The sequence below is a fragment of the Aspergillus luchuensis genome, chromosome 2 (genome assembly GCF_016861625.1).
Source record: "Aspergillus luchuensis IFO 4308 DNA, chromosome 2, nearly complete sequence".
Taxonomy (NCBI): Eukaryota; Fungi; Ascomycota; class Eurotiomycetes; order Eurotiales; family Aspergillaceae; genus Aspergillus; species Aspergillus luchuensis.
Window position 1 is genome coordinate 431,154 of NC_054850.1, and position 25,581 is coordinate 456,734.

At 51.8% G+C, this 25,581-nt stretch overlaps 8 protein-coding genes across 8 annotated transcripts; 4 read left to right on the forward strand and 4 right to left on the reverse strand.

Annotated features, from left to right (window-relative positions):
* Window positions 1-194: 194 nt before the first annotated feature.
* AKAW2_20164A (putative alpha,alpha-trehalose phosphate synthase subunit TPS3) lies at window positions 195-3,101 on the reverse strand (the record flags this gene model as incomplete). The annotated part of the gene is made up of 3 exons (XM_041684847.1): window positions 195-244; window positions 305-3,012; window positions 3,079-3,101. 3 exons carry the CDS (start codon window positions 3,099-3,101, stop codon window positions 195-197), a joined length of 2,781 nt encoding a protein of 926 aa, XP_041538990.1.
* Window positions 3,102-3,780: 679 nt separating this feature from the next.
* AKAW2_20165S (Stk19 family serine/threonine-protein kinase) lies at window positions 3,781-4,985 on the forward strand (the record flags this gene model as incomplete). Its single annotated transcript, XM_041684848.1, has 2 exons — window positions 3,781-4,339; window positions 4,393-4,985. 2 exons carry the CDS (start codon window positions 3,781-3,783, stop codon window positions 4,983-4,985), a joined length of 1,152 nt encoding a protein of 383 aa, XP_041538991.1.
* An 842-nt stretch (window positions 4,986-5,827) lies between these two features.
* Window positions 5,828-6,852, forward strand: AKAW2_20166S (SRPBCC family protein; the record flags this gene model as incomplete). Its single annotated transcript, XM_041684849.1, has 2 exons — window positions 5,828-6,293; window positions 6,458-6,852. The coding sequence occupies 2 exons, from the start codon at window positions 5,828-5,830 to the stop codon at window positions 6,850-6,852; spliced, it is 861 nt and encodes a 286-aa protein (XP_041538992.1).
* Window positions 6,853-7,706: 854 nt separating this feature from the next.
* Window positions 7,707-9,851, reverse strand: AKAW2_20167A (C2H2 zinc finger protein; the record flags this gene model as incomplete). Its single annotated transcript, XM_041684850.1, has 1 exon — window positions 7,707-9,851. The coding sequence occupies one exon, from the start codon at window positions 9,849-9,851 to the stop codon at window positions 7,707-7,709; it is 2,145 nt and encodes a 714-aa protein (XP_041538993.1).
* Window positions 9,852-14,937: 5,086 nt separating this feature from the next.
* On the reverse strand, window positions 14,938-15,252 carry AKAW2_20168A (uncharacterized protein; the record flags this gene model as incomplete). Its single annotated transcript, XM_041684851.1, has 1 exon — window positions 14,938-15,252. One exon carries the CDS (start codon window positions 15,250-15,252, stop codon window positions 14,938-14,940), a length of 315 nt encoding a protein of 104 aa, XP_041538994.1.
* Window positions 15,253-16,087: 835 nt separating this feature from the next.
* On the forward strand, window positions 16,088-17,603 carry AKAW2_20169S (uncharacterized protein; the record flags this gene model as incomplete). The annotated part of the gene is made up of 3 exons (XM_041684852.1): window positions 16,088-16,489; window positions 16,548-17,015; window positions 17,067-17,603. The coding sequence occupies 3 exons, from the start codon at window positions 16,088-16,090 to the stop codon at window positions 17,601-17,603; spliced, it is 1,407 nt and encodes a 468-aa protein (XP_041538995.1).
* An 829-nt stretch (window positions 17,604-18,432) lies between these two features.
* Window positions 18,433-21,213, reverse strand: AKAW2_20170A (condensin subunit BRN1; the record flags this gene model as incomplete). The annotated part of the gene is made up of 3 exons (XM_041684853.1): window positions 18,433-20,436; window positions 20,496-21,072; window positions 21,137-21,213. 3 exons carry the CDS (start codon window positions 21,211-21,213, stop codon window positions 18,433-18,435), a joined length of 2,658 nt encoding a protein of 885 aa, XP_041538996.1.
* Window positions 21,214-22,155: 942 nt separating this feature from the next.
* Window positions 22,156-25,184, forward strand: AKAW2_20172S (sodium/calcium exchanger protein; the record flags this gene model as incomplete). Its single annotated transcript, XM_041684854.1, has 2 exons — window positions 22,156-22,362; window positions 22,428-25,184. The coding sequence occupies 2 exons, from the start codon at window positions 22,156-22,158 to the stop codon at window positions 25,182-25,184; spliced, it is 2,964 nt and encodes a 987-aa protein (XP_041538997.1).
* Window positions 25,185-25,581: the final 397 nt, after the last annotated feature.

The window sequence follows — 25,581 nt, forward strand, 5'->3', positions numbered from 1 at the left end:
TTTTCACACCCCCGAATACATTGAAATCCAGCCCACACGCCTGTCTGCTTGTTCTTGCTTTTGTAATTGGAGATGTTCAAATAACAGTGTACTCATATGCCCGAAATATGTACCCATTTCATGCAACGCAAGTCCATCATGTACGCTTCAAGTCATGTACTCGTAGATATGCTCATTTCGCATCGTTCATCTCTTCATGGCCCACTTCGGGTTGCCGCCAGCTTCTCCAGACACGACAAGACTCCTATCCATCAACGTGCGGTTAGCATCCTTCCACTCATTACAATCATAGAGAAAATCTTACCAGTCACTCCTTGTGTCAGAGTCGCCTTTGCCTCTGTACTACGAGATCCGAGCGTCACCGTCATGGCGTAGTTGACTGCCCGCGCATTGTCCAGCTTGTTCGCCCACCGGAACACCGATTCGTCATCGCGACCATCTCCGATTGCCAGCAGGAAATCCGGCCGCGGCACATTCTCGTCCCGTTGGCTCTGCTTGAGACATGACCGCCATGCCACTTCCGCTGCCGACGCCTTATTGATGCCCGCTGGCTCCACCACCAGCGCACGCTCCACGGGCACTGCATGCACCCCTTGACTCAAACAGGCATCATTAATGTGGCCCGCACACTCCGACGCCAGCCGCGACGCTGCCACCTGGTCCTCCGCCGACTCGTAGTGGAACATCAGCGAGCAGTGCCGCTGTTCCACCCAGCTGCCTTCTGCGCGTTCCTGGTAGTACTCCAAGATATGTGACACTGCCGCCTTCCACGCGTCCGTCTGAACCTTGTCCGTCAGCTTGAGCCAGGTCTCCGAGTTGGGCTCGCGCACGAAGCACCCGTTCTCGGCGATCAGACCCAGGTTGGTGACCAGCCGGAACAGCCGCTCCATCTCCTCAGGCATGCGGGCGCTCATCACATACACCACGTTCCGCGGATCCTCGGTTAGTTCGGCCAGCGTCGTGATTGCGCGCTGCGGCGTCGTCACGATGATACTCTTTGGTGAGCCCCAGGAGGCGAGTGTGCCTTCATAGTCCACGATGATCAGCCGGCGCGACGACCGATGATACATTTCCTCCAACTTGTTTGTCTGGAGCCGAGGCACGGCCATGATTTCCCGGGATGACTGCTCGTTCCAGACCCGGCTCAACGTCTCACTGAATGACTTGACCCAGTTGTGGGTGGAGTTCTGCAGCACTGCCTGATGCATCTTCGTCCACACTTCCTGGCGCTCTTGCTCATCCCTCGACAAGGCGGTATGGATGGCTTCCGCACATTGACGGTAGTCCCAGGGGTTGACCAGAAGGGCATGGTCGCCAAACACAGACGCGCTGCCAGTGAACTCGCTCAGTATCAGGGATCCGTACTTTTTGTTGCCCCATTTACCGTCCTGACAGTAGACGAACTCATGGCTGGTCAAGTTCATTCCTTCACGCAAGCTGGTGATAATCAAGGCGTCTGCCACGGAAATCAAGGCAAGATATTGTGGGAAAGCCAGATCCTGTTTCAAGAAGACCAATGGCTGATGCGCAAGCGTGGAGTGAGTGGAGTTGATCCGCATCGCGATATCGGAAATGGTTGCTTCCAGCTCGGGCTGCTCGGTGGTGCTGGTCGCCACCTGGATCAACACCACCTGGTCTCGCCATTCGGGATACGTGTTGAGGAAGAGTTCGTAGCTCAGCAGTTTCTGCCGAATTCCGCGTACCTGATCGATCTTGTCTCGCGACACGATGAGTCGCTTGCCCTCGTAACGCTCCGAAATGGTCTTAATCCATCGTTCCACGTCTGCAGCCTGCCGGCGTTGATCCCATGAAGTCGGGTCAATGCCAATCGAGAACTTGCTCACGTTGACAAAACGATCCTCCAACTGCAGCCCATCATTGGTGGCCTCCACATTGAGGATGCGGCTGCACGTCTGGAGGAAGTGCCGACAATACTCATCCGTCTGAAATCCGACTAAATTAGCACCCAGCATTCCCTCGAGAAGCTCCTTGCGAGGCGCCAGGCACCGGAACACCTCCGATGATGGGAAGGCAATGTGGAGAAAAAAGCCAATCTGGGCATCGGGAAGCAGTTTCCGCAGCATGGCCGGGACCAGCAGCAGGTGGTAATCCTGCACCCAGATGGAATCACCACGCTTCCAGTTCTTTGCGATGCGTTCGGCAAAGGCTTGGTTTGTTTTGACGTAGTAGATCCAGGAATGATCCTCGTAGGCCTTGCTCTTGGGGTTGTCCGGAATCTGATAATGGAACACGGGCCAGAGGATCGTCTTGCAGAAGTGTGTGTAGTGGCCATCAAAGTCACCGTCACTGACGTAAACGGTTACGGAGCCGTACTCATCTTCGAGCTTCTCGGCGATGGCCTCCTTGGTGTGCTCCGGCAACGCATCAGTGGGCATTCCCAACGTACCCACCCAGACCTTGTCTTCCAGCTGCCCGGCGTCCGTGGCCGATCGCACGGCGTTGCGCAAGCCTCCGTTGCCCTGCTCGGCCGTTTCGATGGTCCAGTCGGCGTATGAGAATGAGCTTTTGCGGCTGTGGTCCGCCCAGCTGTCCCGGATATGCGAGGTTGGCGTCTTCGGGACAGATCGCGGCTTCTCTTTGGGCGCTTCTGTCCCTGAAGGTCTGATTTCTTGATGCTTGAGAATCGAGGGCGAGGCCGGGAATGCCGCTCGCGGGCGAGGTTGGTTCAGGGCCAAGGTGGAACCCCAGGCTGGGGAGTGAGCTTCGCTCTCCGTCAACAAGGCCACATCGCCGTCGGTCTTGGGAAAAGGAAATCCGGTGTGCTCTTGTTCCGCCTTGGAAATATCTGTGGAGAAAATGCATTCATGTTCAGTAGTGGCACCAGGTGTAAGGCCGACCTGGGGCGCTCCGTTGTTCCTCTCGAACAAGCTCAGAGTCGCGTTCGGGTTAGGAGTAGGATTCTCGGCGGGATTGGTTGGTTGAGGGCTCGTCCCCTCCGCCGGACGAATCTCGGGTTCATTCTGATGGAAATTAACCGTGTAGGGTAGGAAACTGAACCACACGCCGGTCAGAGAGAACCCTAAGAGTTGTGTATGTGTATAGTGGGTAATCACTTACAGTGAGGCGATGTAGATAGTCATGTTGACAGCGGGGTAGCTGGGACCCCGGGACGAGTCAAACCCAGTAACCCAAAGAGAAGAGGGAGTAGAAGACGAGGGCGAGATGTACAGAAGACTGACAATTAACCTACGACTTAGAGGCAGATCGCGACGGGACAATGGGAAGAAGAGGAAGGGATGGACAGGGAGGAAACGGGGAGAGAGAAGATGGAAGAAGATGAATGGAAGAACAAAAAAGTGCAAGTTCTCATGGCTACGTCATGTGCTGGGGAAAGGGAAAAGCAAAGCAACCCAGCGGGTTTTTTTTGTTTGATTCTGGTTCCAAGTTGACACCATTCTTAGGTAATTCTCTCCATTTCCATCAGACGATTCTCCTGTCGACCAGAAATTATTTCAGTACTATTCTGGCATTCCCTGTTTTTGTGCCTAAATGGTTCCCCTGCTTTGGGGGACTTTGAACAAGTCTTTCTGCTGATGTTCTTCACGGGTCTCCACTCGGTCCCGCCATTGGCCCAAATCATGCTAGTAGGTCACATGACCTTATCTCCGCCGATCAGTTTCGGCTGCCTCAGGTGCTTAATTCCCTCCCTTCCATTTCCGGCGCATCGATTCTCCGCTTCTATCTTTCTTCCTCTTCTTCCTCTTCGTTTCCTCTCCCCTCCCTAGTGCCTGATTCAATTGTATACTTACTCACCCTGCCATGTCCCTGCGCGTTACATCGGCTCCCGTTTCTGGTATCAGGAAGAACCGAAAACCCGCTACCTCGAGGCCGCGGGCCTCTCCCTTCGCCGCCCATGCCCGTCGCAAACCTTCGGCGCCGTCATCATCCGGCATCTCCAAGATCTCCAGCGAGCAGGATGAGTACGAGCAAGGCCCCCTTCCAGATCTCGGGCCATCACGATACATCCCCGAAACTGCTCCCGTAACAGATGTGGTCGAGGCTCTCCAGTACATTCGCAACAGCATGTTTGAAGATCTGCCCCGCCGAGCGGGCATGAATAGCACGCGCATCGCCGAGGTCCTCAACTTTCGTCGCTCCCTGCCTCCCCTCGCCTCCGTCGCACACGTTCATACTCTGCTGGAGGCACCCACCAAGGTCGAGAAGGAAATCATGGAGCTAGTTCGCGCCGGTCGGGTCCGCCGCTTGATTGTCCCCGGGAGAGGGAATGATGCCGCGGGCTTAGGCGATTGCTTAGTGTTGCTCGAGGAATGGAACCGCTTGGTGCTAGATAGCCTTGCATTGGAAGCACCCCTGAAAGGTGAGGCTATCGCTTTCATTTAGTCATTCAGACAGCAAGCTGATCCATAATAGAGAAATTTCTCACGCTGCTTGGTCGGATCGGAAACACATGTGCAATTCCTGGAGCAGCTTTCACTCCGCCGGAGTGTATGGCCCTGGTCCGGGCTGGATTTCTCGTCTCTTCTTCGTCCCTAGCGAAAGGCTCATCCAGCTTAGCTTCCCTCCCTATTCTCCCTACAACCTCGACTACTCCGGCTTCTGCAAGTCGAAGTGGCTCTTACCCACCACACGAGGTCGGAGCGAACCCTCGCTCATCATCAACTACCACGACACTCTTTCTTTCGCTTCCAAACACAGGTCCCTACCTTCGTCTGCTGAGCGCTGGCCGCTCACACCTCCTTTCTCTTCTGAAAAGGTCTAGTTCGAACGAGATCCCTGTCTACCTCCTGCGTGACCGCTGGGATGGGGCAGTCGAGAGTGAAAAGAGCTTCAGTGTGGCGAAGAGAGTTCGAGGCGAGTTCTCCGGCATCTTGCCAGGCCGGACGAAAAAGTACAAGGATCTCTACGGGATGAACTTCCGCTGGGCTCTGGAGGAGGCGCTCGGGGCGGGGTTGGTCGAAATCTTCGACACTGGCAGCGTTGGCCCCGGGGTGCGTTGCTTGTGATCAAGAGGTTGTCCAATCAAAGATGATTATTAGACCAAAAGACTTGAGGCACGACGTGAAGCATGCTGCCATATAATCTTGGCTGCATTGCAATGCGTGCTCGACAGAGCCGTCTGCCACGGAGGCGATGCCGATAGGCGCGGAGTCGAACGGACCAGACGGCTTCTCACGACCAAATGACTGTCAATGCTCCAGGTTGCTCTCCGGAGCATGTGAGCTCATGAATATATGAACCAATAGAACATGTACATAGCCTAGCATATACCCAGACCAATCTATCTTTAATGCGTAGAGTTGATGCGGACGATCAGATAATATTCGGCAGGTAAGAGCCAGTGACGGTTTTCGACAGAGCAAGCTATTCAATTCCATCGCGGTGCGAATATGGTGGCCTCTGACTTCTGGCTTTGTTGGTGATTCCACCATGTGCCTCGAAGCCTATATATATTATACATTCGTGAAGCTGCAATATATATTGCGCCTCAACCGTGCTGGTCAACGCGACCAGCTGAGACACGTCGCATGCGCGCCAGATATACAATGAATATATGTAATACTGACCCGTAATTCTGAAGTTTGATGGCATTCTGTGGGTTGAGTCCCACTGACATATCATACTCCGACCCCATGATGAAGTCTAAGAAGAGGAATGAGCCGAAAGAGGAAGCAAGCAATGAGGAAGGAAGGAAGGATGATGAAAATATTAATGCCACCTTCCACCCGATACTACTTTACATGAACTCCTTCCACTTATAACCCAAACCATCACTAGTATCCAACTACTTCAATTCTTCAATTCTTCATCCCTTCTCTCCTTATCACCAACACACGACTATCTCACAATGTACCTCCATCTCAACCCACACCCCTTTTCCATCCTCCCCTCTCATCCCGCCCTTCTTGACGAAACAAACACCACTTCCTCAACACCATCAACCCCATCTCGTCCCCAACTCCGCTCCTTCCTCCACGCCTGCCTCACCGAATCCCAAGTCCTTCTCTCCTCCGTCCCCACCACATTCCGCCGCCACCGCAAACCCCGCGGCGCACCGCCATCCACCGCCGCCGTCCACCTCTACACGCGCACCGACAATGGATCCGGAGACTACTGGGTATGTCGACAAAGCACGCACCAAGACGCAGCAGTGACGGGGTCCGCCTCATGGGACGAATTCCGCTCCGGACTACGAGATAACCACTCCGAAAATGAAATGGATTATACGCCGAGTGTGACGTCCGTGGTGAAGTTGCTGGAGTGGCCGTCTGAGGTTGATGTAGAAGGTGGTTGGGAGAAGGTGGATGCTCATGGTTAGTAATTACCCCGTACTTTTCTCTTCTATTTTTCCTTTCCTCTTTCAATTTTCCTCGTTTGTCTGGCGACATCTTTAATCCTCATTGGAGTTATGGTGTGTTGCGCGCGCGCGTGTGTATAGGGATATAAGTATACTAATTACATACTATAATCTATGCAGTGAACCTAATCACGCATACCTTCCAACCCACAGTTCTAATTGCGCCTCGCTCGTTCCTGGTCTTAGTGATCTCGGCAGACCGAGCAGCAGCAGCTGGGGAGCAGCAAGGGTTTGTGACAGTTCAGATCCCACTTGCTGTTGAGTCGAGTCCCGACGCTATCCGGGAGAAGATCATGGCGGCAGTGCCCCGGAATACGATCTTCGCGTCCTATGCAAGTGTGGAGGAGGTCGTTGCGACGGCGGACGGGCTGCAATGGACCATGGCGACTACTTCCGATGCTGGCGGGGCGATTCCTCAGTGGATCCAGCGGAGCTGGACCATGGGCGGAGTCCCTAAGGCTGTTGTCGCTGATGTGGGCTTGTTTCTGGCCTGGACGGCCCGCCGGAGATCATAGGCGACTCTTAAGACAGTGTGGAGGTAATTACTGGGTACAATGGTGCAGAAGAAGAAGTACTACAGATGGATTGCACTTCGAGACCGCTTCATGTGTCACGGTCTCGAGATTGTACTGGTGCGAAGTTGTAGATTACGATTCCATCACTTCTCGTTATTGAATAAACAATTGAATTAATCAAGCCAGTCGCTCACGCATAGTGGTCTCCTGAGCTAATAAATCGAATTTTTGGCCTCCAGACTCCCGGCTCCTCTCTCACGGCAATGGGATGCTGATACATACAGGGCATGCGGCTATGAGACGCCCAATAAAACAACGTGATATAAAAAGACAAGAGTTGCTGTCATCCAGCTAAAGTAGAGAAGAATTGCGAATGACCCTGTGAATCAGGAACTTCCAACATGTCCTGCCAATACTCAGAGACTGGCAGGCGGATGGAATGTTACCACATATAAGTAGAAGAATTTTGACCTTAAAAGAAGCACAATCATGAGATACCACACGTAGAAACGTGCGAGTCGATATGAAAAAGAGGAAACAGGGCGGGTCGACTCTGCGACCACCTCATGAGTAGCATAGATGTATAGTCAAAGTAGAATAATGCAACGCGCAAACAGGAGATGGGATTGAAGAACCGAACCGGGGAAAAAGGAAAAAGGAAAGGAACTGGGAGTTAAGACAGTCGTCAACGGTAGGAGAATTATTCACTTGGCTATAGAAAGGGTATTATAGTGAGTCGCATCAGCGCGTTTGGAATCCATCACAGAAGGAATGGGGAGGTGATATCTAATAATGAACAAAAGGAACAGGAGATGTTTAGACATTGACACGGATCTTCCGTGAGTGGAACTGGTTCACCGCTGGGATGTACCAGCAGCGTTTGTCTCGGGTTGAGACTGAGGGGCACTCTGGTTTGACATTGCTAGTGCGTTGACGTTAGCTGACGCAAGTTGGGCTCTTAGAGCGGCGACTTCCGTTCGAAGTCCATTCAATTCGTCGTGCACCGAGCGGACATAAGCCCACAGCTTGTCTTCCCGCTCACGGAACTGCTCAATGAGGTTGGACTCGTGAGGACTGGTCATTTGGTTGCCATTATTCGAGGTCCCTTCTGATCCAGGTTTTGTCGGTAGTGGACCGCCGTGGTTGTTTGTGTGATTGTGAGGGGTCATGTGTTTTGTAGCTGTCGAAGGCGCCGGCGGCACTGATCCTTGAGAGTGAAGGCCGAACCGAGATTCAGACGAGTTCATCCCAGGGGGCGGCGGGAGCTGGGGAGCACCCGGTTGCGGTGGAGGCAAACCCAAGCCCGAAGCAGCATGATTCGTTACCGAACTCGAGGAAGATCCTGTCCTGCCGAATGTCTGCTGCTGGAACGACTGAGCCATGCCGGGCGAATGAGCACGATGATGAATGTTATTCTCCGGCCCATGGCCAAGCTGATGCGATGACAGTGCATTTGGGGACAATGGTTTCGGGCTCCCCGTGATGTTGGTGGGGAAAACCGATGCCCCTGACGGCTGACCAGGCGGTGGGAATGTCATGTTGCCGGACTGCGATACGGGAGACGTTGACGCACTAGAGCCACCATGGCTTGGAGGAGGAAATAGACCCCCCGGGGAAGGTCTTCCTGAAGCGATCGGTGGATATGTGCTGGGCTGGCGTGGTTGGTAGCTCGTAGTGTTTGAACGTGAAATGGAGTCCGTAGACATGTCATGCTTCTTGATGCTGGGCATGAGTCGCCGCTCTTCTTCCTCATCCATGCGCTCTGGCTCAGCTGTGTACACAAGTCCATCCATCGTATCATCCGCGGCTCCAGGGGCCGGAGCCTCGCCGTATTCATCCTCGGGAACGTAGCTTCCCATGCTTGCCCTGCGCCCTGCGCATCCGCCTTGGCCCTTGTTGTGGCGAGCTAAAGCGTCGCCACGGGCGAACCTGCGCCCGCACTTAGGGCAAATATGGGGCCGTTCGCCAGTATGAAGCTTTGTGTGTCTCTTCAGATCATGTAACCGACGGAAGCGCGATTGACATGTTTGGCAAACATATGGCTTCTCCTGGCTATGCGTAAGTAAATGGCTCTTCAGGTTATGATGCCTGGTAAACTCCGTAGCACAGTATGGGCAACGATGCTTTTTGGCCGACGGTGACCGCTGGCCTTTGTGAAACCCAGAACCGGGTAAGCTGAGACCACGGCGAGGGTCATTGAAACTAGCCGTGGGCATGGGATACGAGAAGGCTTTGTTGCCTGTTTCTTGCGGCATTTCTCCGTCATCACGGTGGCGAGGATGATCGCCATCTGCAGAGCCAGAATCCTCGATAGGACCAGGACTGGCCACGGTTGAGGCATCGATAAGTGTGTTATTGTTATCGGCTGCCCCGAACGTATCAGGTGCATTGCCTGGTCCTGAATGTGAATCAACTTGCATTTGGTCTGACGAAGATTGCATGGCCTCATTCACGGGATTTGTCTGCTTCTCGCTGGCACCGAGGGCCTCTCTCGCAACTTGTGAGCTGTGCTGTTCCGATTCCTTCTCGTGCTCCAGCGGGCGATCTGTCTGGCCAGCCGTGGCTGGCGGTGCGGTCGTCGTCATCGGTGGTAGCGAATCGCCGGAGCGCGAAACGTTCAGACCTGCACTGGCGATAGAGGACAGGCTTGAATCAGGCTTTGACTGTTTCAGAAAAGCGAGCGGTTCCGACGGAGCGGATATTACGGGGTTCGATGGCCCTGGCAATGGTTTCGAGATGGGAACAGGTTCGTTGTTCGATTGCATCAATGCAGCCATGGATAATGGATGTTTTGCGCCAGCCTGGAATGGTTGGCGAAGGTGTGAGAAAGCTAAGTCAACAGAGGCCATGTCAGTAGGAGTAGTCTTTCTCCGGTGATGAGTGGGGAGTCGTGGAAGATCCGGGGCGACCAAGAAAGAGGGGATAAAAGGGCACCAGATGTCCGAGGGCACAACGGACATATAGAAAGCAATGAGGCAGGACAAAAGAACGAGTAACATTGATCAGAGGCACTGTTGCGTGGGGCGCTCACCTAGAACCGAGTGTGGCGCAAGCTGACGGGAGGTTCAGCCTTCGCGCGATGTCTTGTCAGACAATGAGGTCCCACAGATACAGATACGGGCCTCGCAGGAGGTAAAAATAGCGGTCAGCCTTGCAATCAGATGAAGAAGGTTGAGTCTAGCGCCCGCACGATCTGGATCCGGATCTGGTGGGAGGAGGGGGGGGTGGAGGGGACTTTAGTCCATCTGGTGGAAAGCCGTATGAGACCGGGGTTGTACGGCGGAATGACAATGCTTGGGTTAGGCTGCAGGGAGGAAGCTGGAACCCGCGATTGTCAAAGCAACGACGTCAGGAGAATTATGCAGAGCTATGTCGTTGAAAGCTGGTCAATGTACAAGTGACATGAATCTCCAGCAAAGCATGAAGTCTTCGAAAAGAAGAAAAAGAAAAGGCAAGGGGGAGAGGAGAAAAGGGTGGGAGGAACGATGGAGAGCTTTCGGGAGACGGAAGAGGGACTGTTGGCGGAAGGATGTAGAAATGAACGAAAATCCCCAAAGAACAAGGACTATTGGACGGTGATGAAGCGTCAGAAGGAAGATGGAAGAGGTGGGACCGCGTTTATTACGAAGTGGAGTGAATAAAGAGAGACGCCAAAGGAGGTGAAGAAAAAGAGGAAGAAGAAGTCAGTTGGTGGAGAGAGAAGCATAAAACCTGATGCAGACAGACAGTGGCAGAATGGATACAGGAGGGAAGGCAGGCAGGCAGGCAGGCAAGAGAATAGTGTAGTTGATTAGTTAGTTCACTTTGGTTCGCAGTAGTAAGCAGGAGGTGAATAACTAGCAGCAGTAATAATCCTAAATAAGTAAAGTACTGTGAAAGGTTGTAATGTTGGTTTCGGGTCGCCTAGGGAGCAGCCGCGGGGATCGTTCCTGATTGGGTCAGGCGGTCAAAGCGAAACAGACTTCCAGGTGAAAGAAAAAAAAAAGATCTCTATCAAAAAAACAAGACTAGAGAGGAGAAAAAAAAAGGTATAATCACAAAAATGAGAAGATATTCACCGTGAGACCAAGATAAGTCTGATATAACTTAGCGTACACATACAGAGAGAGGGGAAAGAGAGAGAGAGAGAAAGAGGAGGAAAGAAGAGCCGGAAGAAGAACACGAGGGAGGCAGAGTGGCTGGAGAAGTGGCCCGTACCATTGATGACCAAGGTTACGGGCGGCTCTGCCGGGTGGACGCTGGTCAGGAAACCGGAAACTTTCCAACTTTCCCGTCCCATTTGAGGCGTTGCGTATTTAATCACCGCCGCATGGGCTGAGCAAACTGAAAGCATGCAGAGAACTAGATGCTCCTGTATGTAGTATGAAGTAAAAGTAAATTCGCCCATTTTGGGCATCATTCTGAAGATTACTACTATACAGTTACTGGATATCTTAATGTGATGCTCTCCTCCATATTGAGGGTGATGATGCAGAACCTTTCCCCTCAGCATGGGCCTTTGGGGCTGAGTATACAAGATCTACGGAGTACTTACTAGTGAACTACTCACTAGTAATTTACTACAGAGCACGGTGTACAGAGTGCCTGCCTTACCAGATACACTAAAGTTCTTAGTCTCGATAACTGAGAAGCAGCTTAATATAGAGAGTGCGTCTTGGCATTCATGGAGAGGCAAGATAGTAGACCATTCTTATGATCCACATCCACGCAGTCTACACTGATCATCTTGTGTTGTGTATAATTGCTTCATTCAAGGATGTCGTGTAAGTTCAATAACCTGTCTCTATCAAACAATCACGGAATAAAGGGGTTGCTGCCACTGTACGTAAGTAATGTCCAACTGTGGAGCATCGCCTACTCTTACTACAGACCATACTACTGCAGGTTACATAGTACGTTTACGTCTATTGGTTGGCTTGAACAGACCCTACAGCTGAAAACTTGATTTCATTAGCTGACAAGCGACGCCTTGCCACAGTTATGGGACATTCCAGAGCCTGAAGAAATGAGCGTAAAGCACAAGACACAGCCATATTTGGGTGGCTGAACCGGAGAGGATACAGACAGGGTCTGCCGACTCCCATTTATGCATGAAAAAGTGGGACGAAAAAAAAAAAAAGAGAGAGAGAGAGAGAGAGAGAGAGAGAAAAACACACAGAGGAGACTAAAGGGAGAGAAAGCTGAAGGTGCCAATAGAGTACGGTGTTCTCCGTATGCGGGACAGTGGAACTACAGAAAAATTCCTCTACATTGGGCCACTGGGTTGGGAAGGCTATACTAGATTCAGGAGAGACGGATGGAAAATGAGGCTGTGTGGCTAGGCTGAAACTTCATTGTGGCTGGCAGTCCAGCTGCGGAGAAAGCTGGTGGCTCTGGGCGCCTGACCAGTTGGAACCCGTTTTCTAGAACCGAGTGGGGGGGTCACACGGTGGCTGTACAGGCCCACCGCCTGCCCGACATGCGCTTTGGGCCTCTTCTCATTTGTTCTCCACCCACCAACAGCTGCCATGTTTTGTTCCTACTCATGTTACTACTACTCATACAGAGTAAAGGAGTAGTACTTTGTGTCGTACTAACAATGCTGCTCGTTACCCTTGTGACCCAGGTTGGTACTACATAGGATGTAGTTCTTCACTCACTACTCAGTACTCTACTCACTACTATTTCATGGTCTCTGCACGCCAAACTTACTAGGTCCAGTCGTTAGTACTTACTTTCCTTTTTTGCCTTTGCCTTAATATCGAGACATTTAGGGTCTTACAATATGTGAATCTGAAGCTAAGAAGAGGCCATACGCCTAATATCTGATCCTTCCTCCTACTACTCCCGAGGCCGCGATCTCCGTCCGCAAGCTCCCTTATTGTCCCCCTTGCCGTTATGTCATTATCCATCTTCTCGGAGTACTCCGGATCCCTTTGATGTTCAATTCTGATAGCCCTGAGTCATGGCATGCGTGTCTTCTAAACTTTGTCCACAATAACATGGTTCTGATAGTAGACCCCTTGAATTACGCGCTGGGCTGTGAACTACTTGAGGGTGCTATAACGAGTCGGTGGTTTTTTTTTTTTTTTTTTTTTTTTTCGGTAGAAAACTCTTCTTGGCCCTCTGTATCATGGAAGGTGGATCAGTAGTAGGTGATCCAAAGCATTCGTCATGATATTTTTAGGCAACATCGAGCCAGATATGTCATGTGCTAGTGGTCAAGGCATCCACGATGATGAAGAATATGTCCTATTTATACAATAGCAAGTTGTACTATCAGTGGGATTTCAGGGTTGGTAGTAAGACCCTGCTTACCAAGTACCTACGCACTGGTACATGGCCATGTGGTTCAATAACTACCTGCCGTGATGATAGTATGGGAGGATACACGGCAGATTCTTTAGTGATATCAGTCTCTGAATGTCATACGCTACATAGCACAGAACAATATACTGAGTGAATATTCAATAGATTTGCTCATTTATCTGTCATGTCATGATGCACCCAGTTTGTTAGCAAGGCAGCTACAGGCGGCTTATCCGGGGGCAACTGTTCTTCTGTATAACCATGTTTCCTCTTACTTTGGTAGTAGCATATATATGGCTTTCGGTTCAGCTCAATAAATGATAGTTGATTTCGAGCCGTTTCCATCTCCCGGGACAATAAGTCTAGGGTTCTTGTTGATCGTCGACTTCTAAGCTAACAATGTCGTCACCGATTTTTGATCGTCGCAATAAAGGGAGTATTCTTCATGAACCAGATTCCTACAATATTTGATCTTTTTTGAGGGCTCAATTTGCTCGCTCATGCTTTGTCATGATAGAGAATTGCTTACTTGACATTTTCATACTGTTTATTGAAATTTTACTATGTTCCATGCTGGTGTAATGGATAGAGCTCCCTTAGAAGATGTCCACGGCTTATAATAAGATTGGGGAGCGTAAGACTCTATCTGTGATGTGGCCAAAATGCACCATTTGTGTTGAGCGAGGATTATCTTTTTCTTTATCCGTGATTATGCTTCTCATGTATTCTCAATGTTGGACCACAACTCGCCTATCGGAGTCCTCTATAGTCCGGGTTTGAGAGACTTACGAGCACAGAAAATGCCACCCAACGCTCGAGGGAAAGATGTCGGCATCTCCTTTCTTGGGCAGGCCTAACTGTGAGCTTTTGTGAAAAGTTTCGGGTGCGACCGAGAAACAGGAATCGCAGGGCTGAACGTTGCGTTTATTGAGCTTGACCGTCCGACAAATAGTGTCTCCGCAGCTCTCAACCGTCAGGAGAGGGGGAAGAAATGACCTGCAATTTGAGCTAGCGCTCACGAAAGGCAATGTGCACGACCATTGCCCCTTCCATGTTCTCAAAGTTCGTGTCCCAACACATGCTGCAGCCCCTGATGCTGGAGTACCAAATTCGTTGCTAAAGAGCACGAACGCTTGGATTTACGCCAGCTCATTGGTCTAGGCTGGAGGGAGAGGCCGATTTTCTAGACTTCAATCTATACTGCTTCTGAGATATCACAGACGCCCTAAGTCGGTTCGGTGCGCATACAGACAATACCCCTGTACCTGATCTGGTCCTTGGATTTGGGATCACATCATTGAGTGCTCGCCTCCCTCTCTATTCGATGCAAGGTTCCTTATCCTGGACGAGAAATTCATGGCCTGGGTTGGCATGTCAACAAGGAAGAATTGTCATGGCACAGAAGGAGGAGAAAAGCAGCCGGAAGAGTCCAGAGAAGAGGGCGCTTAAGCGCCGTGACGGGAATGGTGGATGTGATAACCAGTGCAGCTGGCCAGGGACTAGTAGCTCAACACGTGAGGGGACGAAGAGGGGTGGGAAAGGGAAGGAAAGGAAGGAAGGAAGGAAGGGAAGGTGTCACCTTCACCCCATCCACTCCCAACCCATCATTTTGGTTCTCTCAATTCTCTCATTCCTCCCCTGCCCCCGATGTCACTCGCAGCGACTAAGTATGGATCAGGCCAGGGTGAGTGTTCATTCTGTTCCGTTGTCTTTCCGAAAGCACACACACATACACACACACAACTGTCCCCATATCAACTGACTGATCCCTTCCTACAGTACTAGTAGATAAACCCCTCATGGCTTTTTCTTCTTTTGGAGCTGCTCGGAACCTGCAGCAGAAATCCTGCTGTTGACTCTCGCGGGCGTTGATGGCCGGCGGTTCTGCAACACCTGTGGTTGGCTGGGCCCCGAGACGATCAACAGTTGGCGCCGGGAAGAAGAAGCCAGACCGGCTGATTGACTCTCCTCATTCGCTCCACGGGTGACAGGCCGTGCATCTGGAGTGACAGCACGGGAACCTCCATGGCCTTTGCCCCGGCGTATCGCGACTTTCCCCACTGTGATAAGCCAGTCCAACTGCTCTAGTGGTGTTGCTTGATATCCAGTCATCGTGCTCCTCACCCCTGTCGTCCTCTACTCACACCCAAGACCATCCCTCGACCACCCAATCACCGGCTTCCCTTTGATGTGCTGCATGTTGCCGGGCGCTTATTTTCCCCTTCACATACAGTCCATACAATCCAGCTCGCGATGTGCGCTCCCCCGCCAGGCGACGGATGGCGAGGCCAGGGCCCATCATTGATATTCAAATCGGTCATGCTGCCCAGAGATCGTCTTGCCCTCGCGGCTCCTTCATCTTCTTTTTCTTCTCTGACTCCAAACGTATCACTTCAGCCTTGCGCTGTGGCCCGCCCCTTGGTTCAACCTGTGCACGATCCAAGAAGTGAGTTCAAGTGAGGTGAAAAGCCAAGCAGTAGGCCATCGGTTCGTTCTCTTCCACATTGATCCCTTACCCTATGTCTCCCAAGGTCAACTTTGTCCAACTGATAGTCCTTCACAGTCAGGGCTTGCACGCTTGCCTCATCGTCGTCCTACATTTAGGTACGTGCCTTTTGGGTATTCAGCTTACGATTCATGGGGACATGATCCTACACACTTTGCATTGGCTCCTTCGTTTTTTCTGCTTGGAAGTTAATTAGTGTGATTTTAGGCTTGATGCTTGTATAGCTGTGCTGTCACAAGAGCCTGCCGTACTCCACAGTTGGAAATCTACCGGGCGAAGGTTGAGAGCTGGTTCTCTTCATACCTTTCGAGTTCTCTGCAAGCCTCCTTTGCGCTCAGCGACTTTGCCTGCCTGCACCGCCCGACAGTCACTATCGCTCCCCTCGGCCTCTAGAAGCAGTGTCGCCTGTGGCTCTTATCCAGTCACAGCAAACCCGGGGTAATGGCGCTACCATCACAGCCTGCTGTGACTACAGAGGAACGGAGCTCTTCCGAGTGGTCGAGTTCCTCGCTGAAGGGTGGTCGAACAGCTCGCTTCGCAGAAGCAACCATGATTCACTCCCCTTCTAGTCCCGGAGACAGCGGAAAGTCTCCTTTTGCCGACCCTCCCAGCAATTCGCAGACGCCCCCTGACGTGTCTGACCTCGGCTTCGGATATGTAGCTGCGAGTGACCCTGCTAAGCATGCCTCGCATCACGATATCCCAGCCAATGACCAGAAGGGCGCTCTCAAGGTTCCAGGAACACCAGGCCGGACTTTGAATCCGTTGAGTCCAACGTTTCGAGAGGAATTTTTCGTGGAGAAGCAAGAAAAGGTTACGGAAAAGGAAAACCAGAGAGACCTGGTAAGTGAATGCGAGTGTATTCGTTGACTTGTCGGGATGCTTACCCGGGTTGCTATAGCGCATCAAGTTGCGTGTTCGGGTAGCCAAGGTGTTCCTTCGTTTCATCAACCTTGGCTGCAGTATGATTGTCCTTACCATCCTGGGAACGACATTGACTGTCTTCAACGCAACGAAGTCACTGCCTGAGCGAAACACTTCCCCTCCTTGGGAATTTGGTACAAATCCTTGGCCACAATATCTGCTTCTAGCCGTTTCATGTCTCTCCTTGATTGCCTGCCTTGGTGTCTTCTGGGGCTACTGGAGAGGGGGACGCAGACGTGCACAGAAATATGCGGCTTATTACTCGCTCCTGTCGGTGTTCCTCTTCATCTTCCAACTAGTCATGTGGATTGTTGCCGCCGCAATCTTTGAACATTCGAAGGCTACTGGAGACGACAAAGACCTATGGGGCTGGGCTTGTGTCCATAACGAGAGAGAACAACTATTTAAGGACCAAATCGACTACGCACTCCTCTGCCGTCTGCAGGTAGGTCAGCTATCTAACCAGTACCTGCTACATGCTAACCAACATCTATAGGACTGGGGACTGGTCTGTGCCGTCATTGAAATCGTCCTCGAAGTCTTTGTCCTCGTAATCTACGGTGTCATTTTCTACCGCTTCTGGAGCAAGAGAAAGCTGGCCAGGTCGATGGACCGTCGAGACAGAGCACGAACAGACCTGTACATCGCTCAGCTCCGCCAGAACATGGACCCCAACACACCCGGATTTCCCACCATGCCCAAGGCTCCCTTCGTGTCAACCTCAATTCCTCAAGACCAGTATTCTGCTGCTGAGAACGGACAGATGTGCACAACCCAGTTCGCCACTCCTCCGACTGATTCTAAAAAGCAGTCGGCGTTCCAGCTTCAGCCGCCCCCGATTAGGGTGCAGCAGGCATCTCCACAACCAGTGCAGAGTGAATTCCCACCGCCACCTGCACCGGCCCCGGTTCCAAGCGCTCCTAACCAGCACATGGGTGCAGCACCCGGCGAACGCACCTATGAGTCTGTGCCCATTCCCGGTGCTTATGCCGGCCCTATGAGTCCTAGTTTTCCGCACGGAACCCACCAGTAAAACCCCTGACCGTTGCCTTGCTGGCTGGACATAAGTCCAGAAGAGAAAGTAAGGAAAAGGATCATGTCTTTAAATACTGACGCACCAGTCCAGCTTTCAAAGACTTGGCCCTCAAACATTGCCTATAGCTCTCGTACTCTTTGATGATGATTGATCTGTTTTCGATATGACGTGGTCCCTCGCCTGTTTCTGGACTACCTCACGGCCGTTTCCCCCTATCTACTGATTACCCTTCACTTTCTATATAAGTGTCAGCTCTGTTGTTTCAATTGTTTTTATACCAGTGATACACTCAACTACGTTGGCTTTTTGTCTAATCATTTTCTCTGTTTTCTTATGCCGTGGCCTATACAGGCGTATCATGGCATGTAATTGCGGAATATAAATATTGGTTGGAGGTGGTTAATTATAGTGTTGTTGTTCTCGGTTGTGCAACAGCCAGGATGGTGGTTGGACAAATAGTTAAGATCTTTACAAGTAAAGAGTAACCGGATCTCTTAGTTATTATGTAAACAAGGAAGTGTCATGGCGTTCATGACATATCCAGCAACGTATGAACATGTAAAATAAATACGAAATCATAACGTTAACCATCCCTGACATGTAGGTCTATCACCTACCCAAGTGGAACGCGAATAAGTTTAAAGAAACGCACACCACCCACCCAGCCACTAAAACTCCCTCCCAATAGCACCCAAAGCCTATATCCAACCGGAAGAAAAATGAACATCCCTCGTATCGCATCGTTTGGCATTCCATACAAAGACCGTGACTGTACAATCATTCACGTCCACACACGCAAAGGCAGAACTGTCACATGAGCTCTGGATTATATGGCTCCTTCTTCGAGAACGGCATTTGCATCCTTCGAAACGAAGATCTCCTCCAGCTTGCCGGCACCGACGCCGTCCGACCCATCATCGTTCCGCAAGACCAGACCCTGCTCATTGGCCAAGTGAAGCAGACAAATGAACCCAAAGGAGGTGCTGATGTCGCGTAGAGTTTCTCGGGGATACACTGTCTTCAATGAGTTCATGATCTGGGTAAATCGAAGGCTCTCGTTTGCTTGTTTCTCGTCCTCCGGTCCATGGTCTGGGCTGGTATCCATCGGCTCCGGCTCCGGCTCCGGCTGCGCTTCAGCTTCAGCATCATGAGGTTCTGCTTCCTCGGAGGATTTTGTAGGGTCTTCAGCCGGGGGAGCAGGCTCGAAATGCGTAGTTGATATCAGCCGCTCACCCATGCCCTTCCACATCTCCACTTTCAGTCGCCGGACGTCCACCTTCTTGGCAACTCGTGCATATGCCACGTAGTCAGGTCGTGCCCTACGTGCGCCCTGCGTTACCAGCTGCGAACCAAACCCACCACTGTTCTGCGTGGCCCCAGGGCCCGATCCCATCATATTGAGAAGGGCACTAAGACCTGTTGCACCGCCGGCCTCGCCCGCAGATGTGCCTGGAGGTCCATCGGCAGGGGGAGACAACATTTCCCTGGCATCTGCAAAGGGGAGGTTGTCGTCATCATCATCCAAGCCGAAGCCGTTGGGGAATGCCAAACCATCATCATCTGCAAAAAAGTTGGCATCATAAGCACCCTGAGCGCCTTCTTCGGACGCTGCAGCATCTTCCACCTTGTGATTAGCCCAGAATGCCTCGTCCATCTCGCCGTTACCTGCCGTCTGGTCTTGTCGTCGCTGAGTGAATTGCCGAGGACCTGTCAGCTTCTTTGAGCCCATCTTAGCCTTAGGTTTCAAGAACAGACGAAGTAGCTGGCGCGAATTGAAGTGTTTGTCATCCGGAAGTAGGTTGCGTCCTTTAGTCTTCCACTGCGTCTTGGGCAGGGATATGGTGGAGTTGGAACTGGCCGGAGTGTATATTATCTCAGCAATAGCCGGATCCAAAGGAGCACCAAAATCGATTTCAAAGGGCTCCTTCTCCTTGCGCTGCTTTGGTGCCAGATTGGCATTCGTTGTGGCCGTTTGCTCCTTGATTCGCCGGATCTTCCAGTGCTCGGGGCCAGCCCAGTTCTTTTGCAGGGCGTTATCAAAATAGCTGAGGATGTTCTCATGGTCCCGGTTCTCTGGTTGGTGGCTGAGAGAGATAGTATATGGATCTTCATTGTCGAGCTCTTCACCATCAGCGTTCTCGTCACCTTCCCTATCGACGCGGTGCACCTTGAGCATTGGTTCAAGAGCAGCCTCACGTGCCCACGCCTCACCACCGTCACCAAAACCAGCATCGCCACCCAGGTCGAATCCGGCTAACGTAGCGTCGTCATCATCGAATCCCACGGCATTATCGTCATCGAGCATGATGCCCGATGCATCGTTGGGGTGCTGACTTTCCTCCTTGTCATTACGCCAGTCTTCGGGGGCTTTCAGGAAGGGTATATCTAGCGAGCCGCTCGGATCACCGAGGTCGAAGTTCTTGAGTGATGGGCAGATATCCTGGGTCTCGAGGCGGTCCAGATCCGGAAAGAATTTGCTCGCCAGCGGAGCTATGTCGATTTTTGCGTTATCATCAAAGACATTATCCGCCGACTGGCTGGGGCCGGATGGTGAGCCTGGCTGCTGGGGTTCTTCTGACTCTTCCAAGTCTTGATTGGCATCCTCTGCATCCTTGGAGGTCTCCTCAGCGGCATCGTCACTGCTGTCAAACACGATGCGCCCTTGGCTGTCTATTGATAGGTGGTTAAGGAGCAGGCCTTTAGCACCACCTTCATCAAAATCCGCCGAGGCTTTCTTAAACAGAGGATCAACTGAAAATTCCAGCTCAAACTTCTTCAGCTGGAGCGAAGCGAAGGAGGGGGCAAGGGTAGCTTCATGTGTCCGTTGTGCCTAAAAGTGCCAAGTTAGTTACCCTGAAGGATGTCTATATGTTTGATACGCCTACAAACCTTTCTCCGCGCCTTCCTGGCCGCACCTTCATCACCGTCCTCATCATCCTCGGCATCTTCCTCGTCTGCGCCAGCTTCGCGAGCTCTCTTATCCCGGCTATCCGCCAAACCACTCAGCAGCTTACCCGTCTCCGTTGCCACACTGTCTACTCTGCTTGTATAAATTTTCACACATCCATCCAAGGTGCAACTGGCCTTCTGGAAGTTCACACCATCTCCTTCCTTGAGGAGAGACATGTCGTGGAAATAGTCGATCAAGGCAAAGTTCCAGGAGTTATTGGCGTTAATCTTGTTGTCGGTCGCCATCTTCATCCATTCTTCAAAGTTTGCCAAGATAGGCACGCGCTTCATTGGGGTGACTGCCCGACGGCGTCCGTCAACATCACTGTCGCGACCACGATGTCCTGATCCACGGGGCGTCGACGGGCTCATGTTGTTGAAGTCGTGACCGGTGTATCGTCGAGGAGGCATGGGGGTCTTCACGGCGGCCTTGATCTGATCCATCTGGCGATCATGTCGCGCCTGTCTGGCCTCCATACGGGCCGCCTTCTCGCCCATGTCATCATTGAGCGGGATCCTAGTACGGTCAGCGCCATGGCTGCATTATAGGATGAGATGGGATGCGATAGTATAGGACATACTTCATAGGTGAGTGCTTATGAGGGGTCGATGCGCCGCCGGTGGAGCGGCGATTCTGGGGTTTGGCGACGCGGGGCATTGTGAAGTAATCTAATCCCCTGGCCGTAGAGGAGGGGGGGAGGAGGGGGAAAGAACGACGGTAACTGTAGCGACTTCCTCTTTGGTGACAAGAAGAATCAGATCAATATTTGATAGGAGGGGAAAGGCAAAAGATCAATATCGCAATATCAAGTTGAGCGTGCCCCGATCACCGCCTTTCCATGTGTCGCAAAAAGGAGAGGCAGAAAGTCCACTCCAAGAAGAAGCCGAAGAAAGGAACTTGGAAGACAGGGAAACAATCAACATAAACATACGGCCGCGCGGCAGCAACCACCCGCGCACTTTCTTTGAGTGATCCACAATACATTACAGGACATTACATGCACTCGGTATCCGGTACGGTACCCGGTACCGTATAGATATTCCCTGTAGGTATCGGAAAGATACCAGAGTTATTACACAGTACATGCAATATATTTGGTTGTTGAGTAGTTAGAGATGAAGACATAAAATGATCTTGTGTGAAACTTTCATGCAGTTTGAATCATTTTGCATAATGGGTTTTATCTCAGTCCAAGCAAGCTGTACCCACTCAATTGATCGACTAAATGGATCATCGTCGGCATCTCAGCTCCTCTTCCCTTCCCACCGCCTTCCCGATCTAGCTTGATGTGCTTTGCTTGGACTCTCCGCTCTTCTGACATCAATTCCGTCACTTTCTCCAATCCATGTCTATCAATCGTCAAGTTTCTGGCAAACGGCCCAAATCTTAATCCCATTACCTTCCCCCTTGCTTACTCTCCTATCTTGGCTTTGATTGCTTCCATTTTCTTCCCCTGTCTTCCCTTCTCCGATTTCCATCTCCATCCCTCCTCCCTCCAGGCTTCCTCAACCTAAACTAACCAACTAGTTCATCCGGCCTTGTGACACTCTCCACCATCGCTTGCTTATCGCCCAGGATGCCGCAATCCGATCGTCCACCATGTCTCCTCTATTGATACCCAAGTTTCTCTCTCGACGTCCCGCTTCTCGGAAGCGTGGATATTCGGCCAGACCTTTTTGGGCGTGTTTACTTGCTTTCTCTCTCCTGGCTATTCTCAGCTGGGTTTCTGGTCGCCTGGCCGAGCCAACCGAGCGGGTCTCGGTTCACAATGTCGCTCAGCTTCGGAAGCGGGACAACGCGCTGGAGGTATGACAATTGAAACACCTTCTATCGAATTGGGGATTTGCTAAGCTTGCTGTGTTGATTGACAGTGTCGTCTCGTCCGTCAAGCCAAAGATCAATGTGCCTTCGTCCTATCGAACTGCGCCGATCACGAAGAGGGTCTCTTCTCCTACCTTCAATTCTACTACTGCACTGCGGCAAAGGCCAAGCCGATCGCTTTTATCATCATCGTCCTGTGGCTATCGCTTCTCTTTAGCACCATTGGCATTGCTGCCAGCGATTTTCTCTGTGTAGATCTAAGTACCCTAGCCAGTGTCCTCGGTTTGAGTGAAAGTCTCACGGGTGTCACTTTTCTTGCATTCGGAAATGGCAGTCCGGACGTGTTCTCCACCTTCGCCGCCATGCGTTCGAATAGTGGGAGTCTGGCCATTGGAGAGCTGCTCGGTGCGGCAAGCTTCATCACATCCGTCGTTGCTGGATCAATGGCGCTGGTCCGCCCCTTCAGGGTCGCCCGGAGGAGTTTCGTTCGTGACGTCGGATTTTTTATCCTAGCAGTGGCCTTTAGTATGTTTCTTTTGGGCGACGGCCGCCTCCATGTCTGGGAATCGGCCATGATGGTGGCGCTCTATTGTTTCTACGTTGTATTGGTGGTGACGTGGCACTGGTATTTGACTCGACAGCGTCGCTCCTACGAGAGGAATCTAGCTGCTCGGTCACACTTTCACATCCCGGACAACCAAGAACTTGACATCGAAGAAGAGGAGGAAGATGACCCTGGCGTCGCGTCAGAGGCTACAAGTCTCCTTCATGGCGAAGATTTCGACGCCCTTGAGAGATCCGGTGTTCCAGCCTGGCAAGAAGGGGAGGAGGACGATGAAACCCGTAATCGGTACCTTGCTGAGATCCGCGACAACATGCACGTTTATCGGCCCACTACAAGGAGGCGCAATACCTTAAATCCCATTAGACCAAGTTTAGTGGGTGCTTTGGAGTTTCAGTCCGTCCTCTCTTCACTTCAAAGATCGCGGAATATTCATCGCAACGAGTCGTTTGATCTCGAGCGATGCTCAGATGGTGAACGATCCCGCTCGCATTCGCGCCTGTCAGACAATGCTTCCGTTGTGTCTCATCCGCGTGCCAGTCGTCCCTCGCTGGGCGACCGCTTATCTCCCAATGGAGGCGCTGGTTCAGCCCGCACTCGAGCGGTGTCTGCCAACGCTGCCGCAGATCTGAAACTAGACACAAGCATGTTCACTGTCAATACTCAGCAGCCGCTGCTCACTGTTCGTCGGCCTTCGGTGGATACTCAATCGCCCTCAGAAACGACAGGCGCCTTAGCATCCGATCAGAGCCCAGGATCACAACTCTCCCCTCAATTGGCCGTCTCGCAAGCCCCCAGTACCGAGTCGAACACGCATCTTCAGAGCCCGAACCTCCTTGCGCCCCCTGGTGCTTTCCATTCACCAACTTATCAAGTGTCAAGTTCTCGTCCTCGATCCCCGCTTCCGTTGTCCCCGCGCGGAACGACCCTCTCCCCGGGCCCAGCAAATGCTTTCCCGGAAAGCCCTACTAGCCCATTCCCACCTTTTCAAGATGTACCCAGTTTCCCATCCTCTGGGGCACCCAGCCTGCGCCTTCCAGCCGCATCAAGTCCGACGGAGCGGTTGCAGATTCACGATAGCGCCTTCGATGCTGGGAGTAACCGGACGGCAACCCCGACATGGTGGCCGCACCTGCAACTCACTTCCCAGCCCATCCTTCCCACCTTATTCCCGACTTTGGCAGGCTGGAAATCCAAGTCCTTCTGGGAGCGACTCTTGGGAATTGTTGCTGCCCCCAGTGTATTGCTCCTGACAATTACCCTCCCAGTGGTTGAACCTGTACAACCTGATACGGGTGCAAACGCTGTTCCCGTCATAGTAACTTCGGCTGACGGCGATGGTGCACCATCACCTGCTGTGCGACTGCCTGAAGATAGTCCACTTCTTCGTGCGCTTGACCAAGAGTCCATTTCACGACGAAACACGATTGATCAGAGTGGCAAGCCAGAACCTATCCCGAGACATTCTCGTTTCGATTCCGAATTGCCGGCCATCCAGTCAAACATGGATTCCCCACCGCCACCTGCGAAAGAGTGGTGCCTTTGGCTAGTCTGGATTCAACTCTTCGTGGGACCCTTCTTCGTGGCCTTGATGTATTGGACGACAGTTGATTCCGATTTAGATGTTGAGAATCTTCTCCTGCCGTCCATGGTCTCCCTTCTCTTCTCCTTGATATGCACAACCTGCCTGATGATCAGCACACGGCACGACCTCACTTCTCAGCCTCCAGGTGCCTGGCGTCCCGTTCTAGCATTTTTAGGCTTCATCGTCGCAATCTGCTGGATCGCAACCATCGCCACCGAGGTTGTCAGCTCTCTCAAGACCCTAGGCGTAATCTTGAACATCAGTGACTCTCTCCTCGGCCTGACTGTGTTTGCAGTGGGTAATTCCTTGGGCGACCTGGTAGCAGACATCACGGTGGCCCGCCTAGGATATCCCGTAATGGCGCTGAGCGCCTGTTTCGGAGGCCCCATGCTGAATATCCTTCTGGGTATTGGCCTAGGCGGGCTTTACATGACCGTGAACGCCAAGCCAGAAGCCATCGCCGCGACGGGCGGATCGTACGAGATTGAAGTCTCCAAGGTCCTCGTCATCAGTGGTGCTACTCTACTCATCACCTTGATTGGTCTGCTGATCGTCGTCCCCTTGAATAAATGGAGGATGGACCAGAAAATTGGCTGGGGCCTGGTTGTTCTCTGGGTCATTAGTACGCTTGGCAATGTCCTCGCCGAGCTTCTATTCTGAGGGTCAGGCCTCAAGCGTAAGTCAGAAAGAGCCCTTTATCAACTACCTTCTTTGTAAGCGTTTTTCAGGGTCTATAATGACTGGCTCTTGCTTCAGTGTTGCGAGCGCTTCTTTTCTCTCTGTGGTTTTGATTTTCGCCAATCCATATATCTATGGATATACTTGTGTGTTCTCATTACACATACTGTACATATTTTATGTATATATTGGCATGTTCTGGTTTTACGAATACAGTGATCATCTGACACAAGACGCAACCTTGGCTATTACCGTCTTCTTTAGTATGAAGTCCAGAATCAATACAGGCTGAAAGAAAAAAAAACAAAAAGCATCCGATGCTTTGAACTTGTGATTAAACAGAAAACCGACGAGAGAAGGATAGAGAAAATCAATGAGC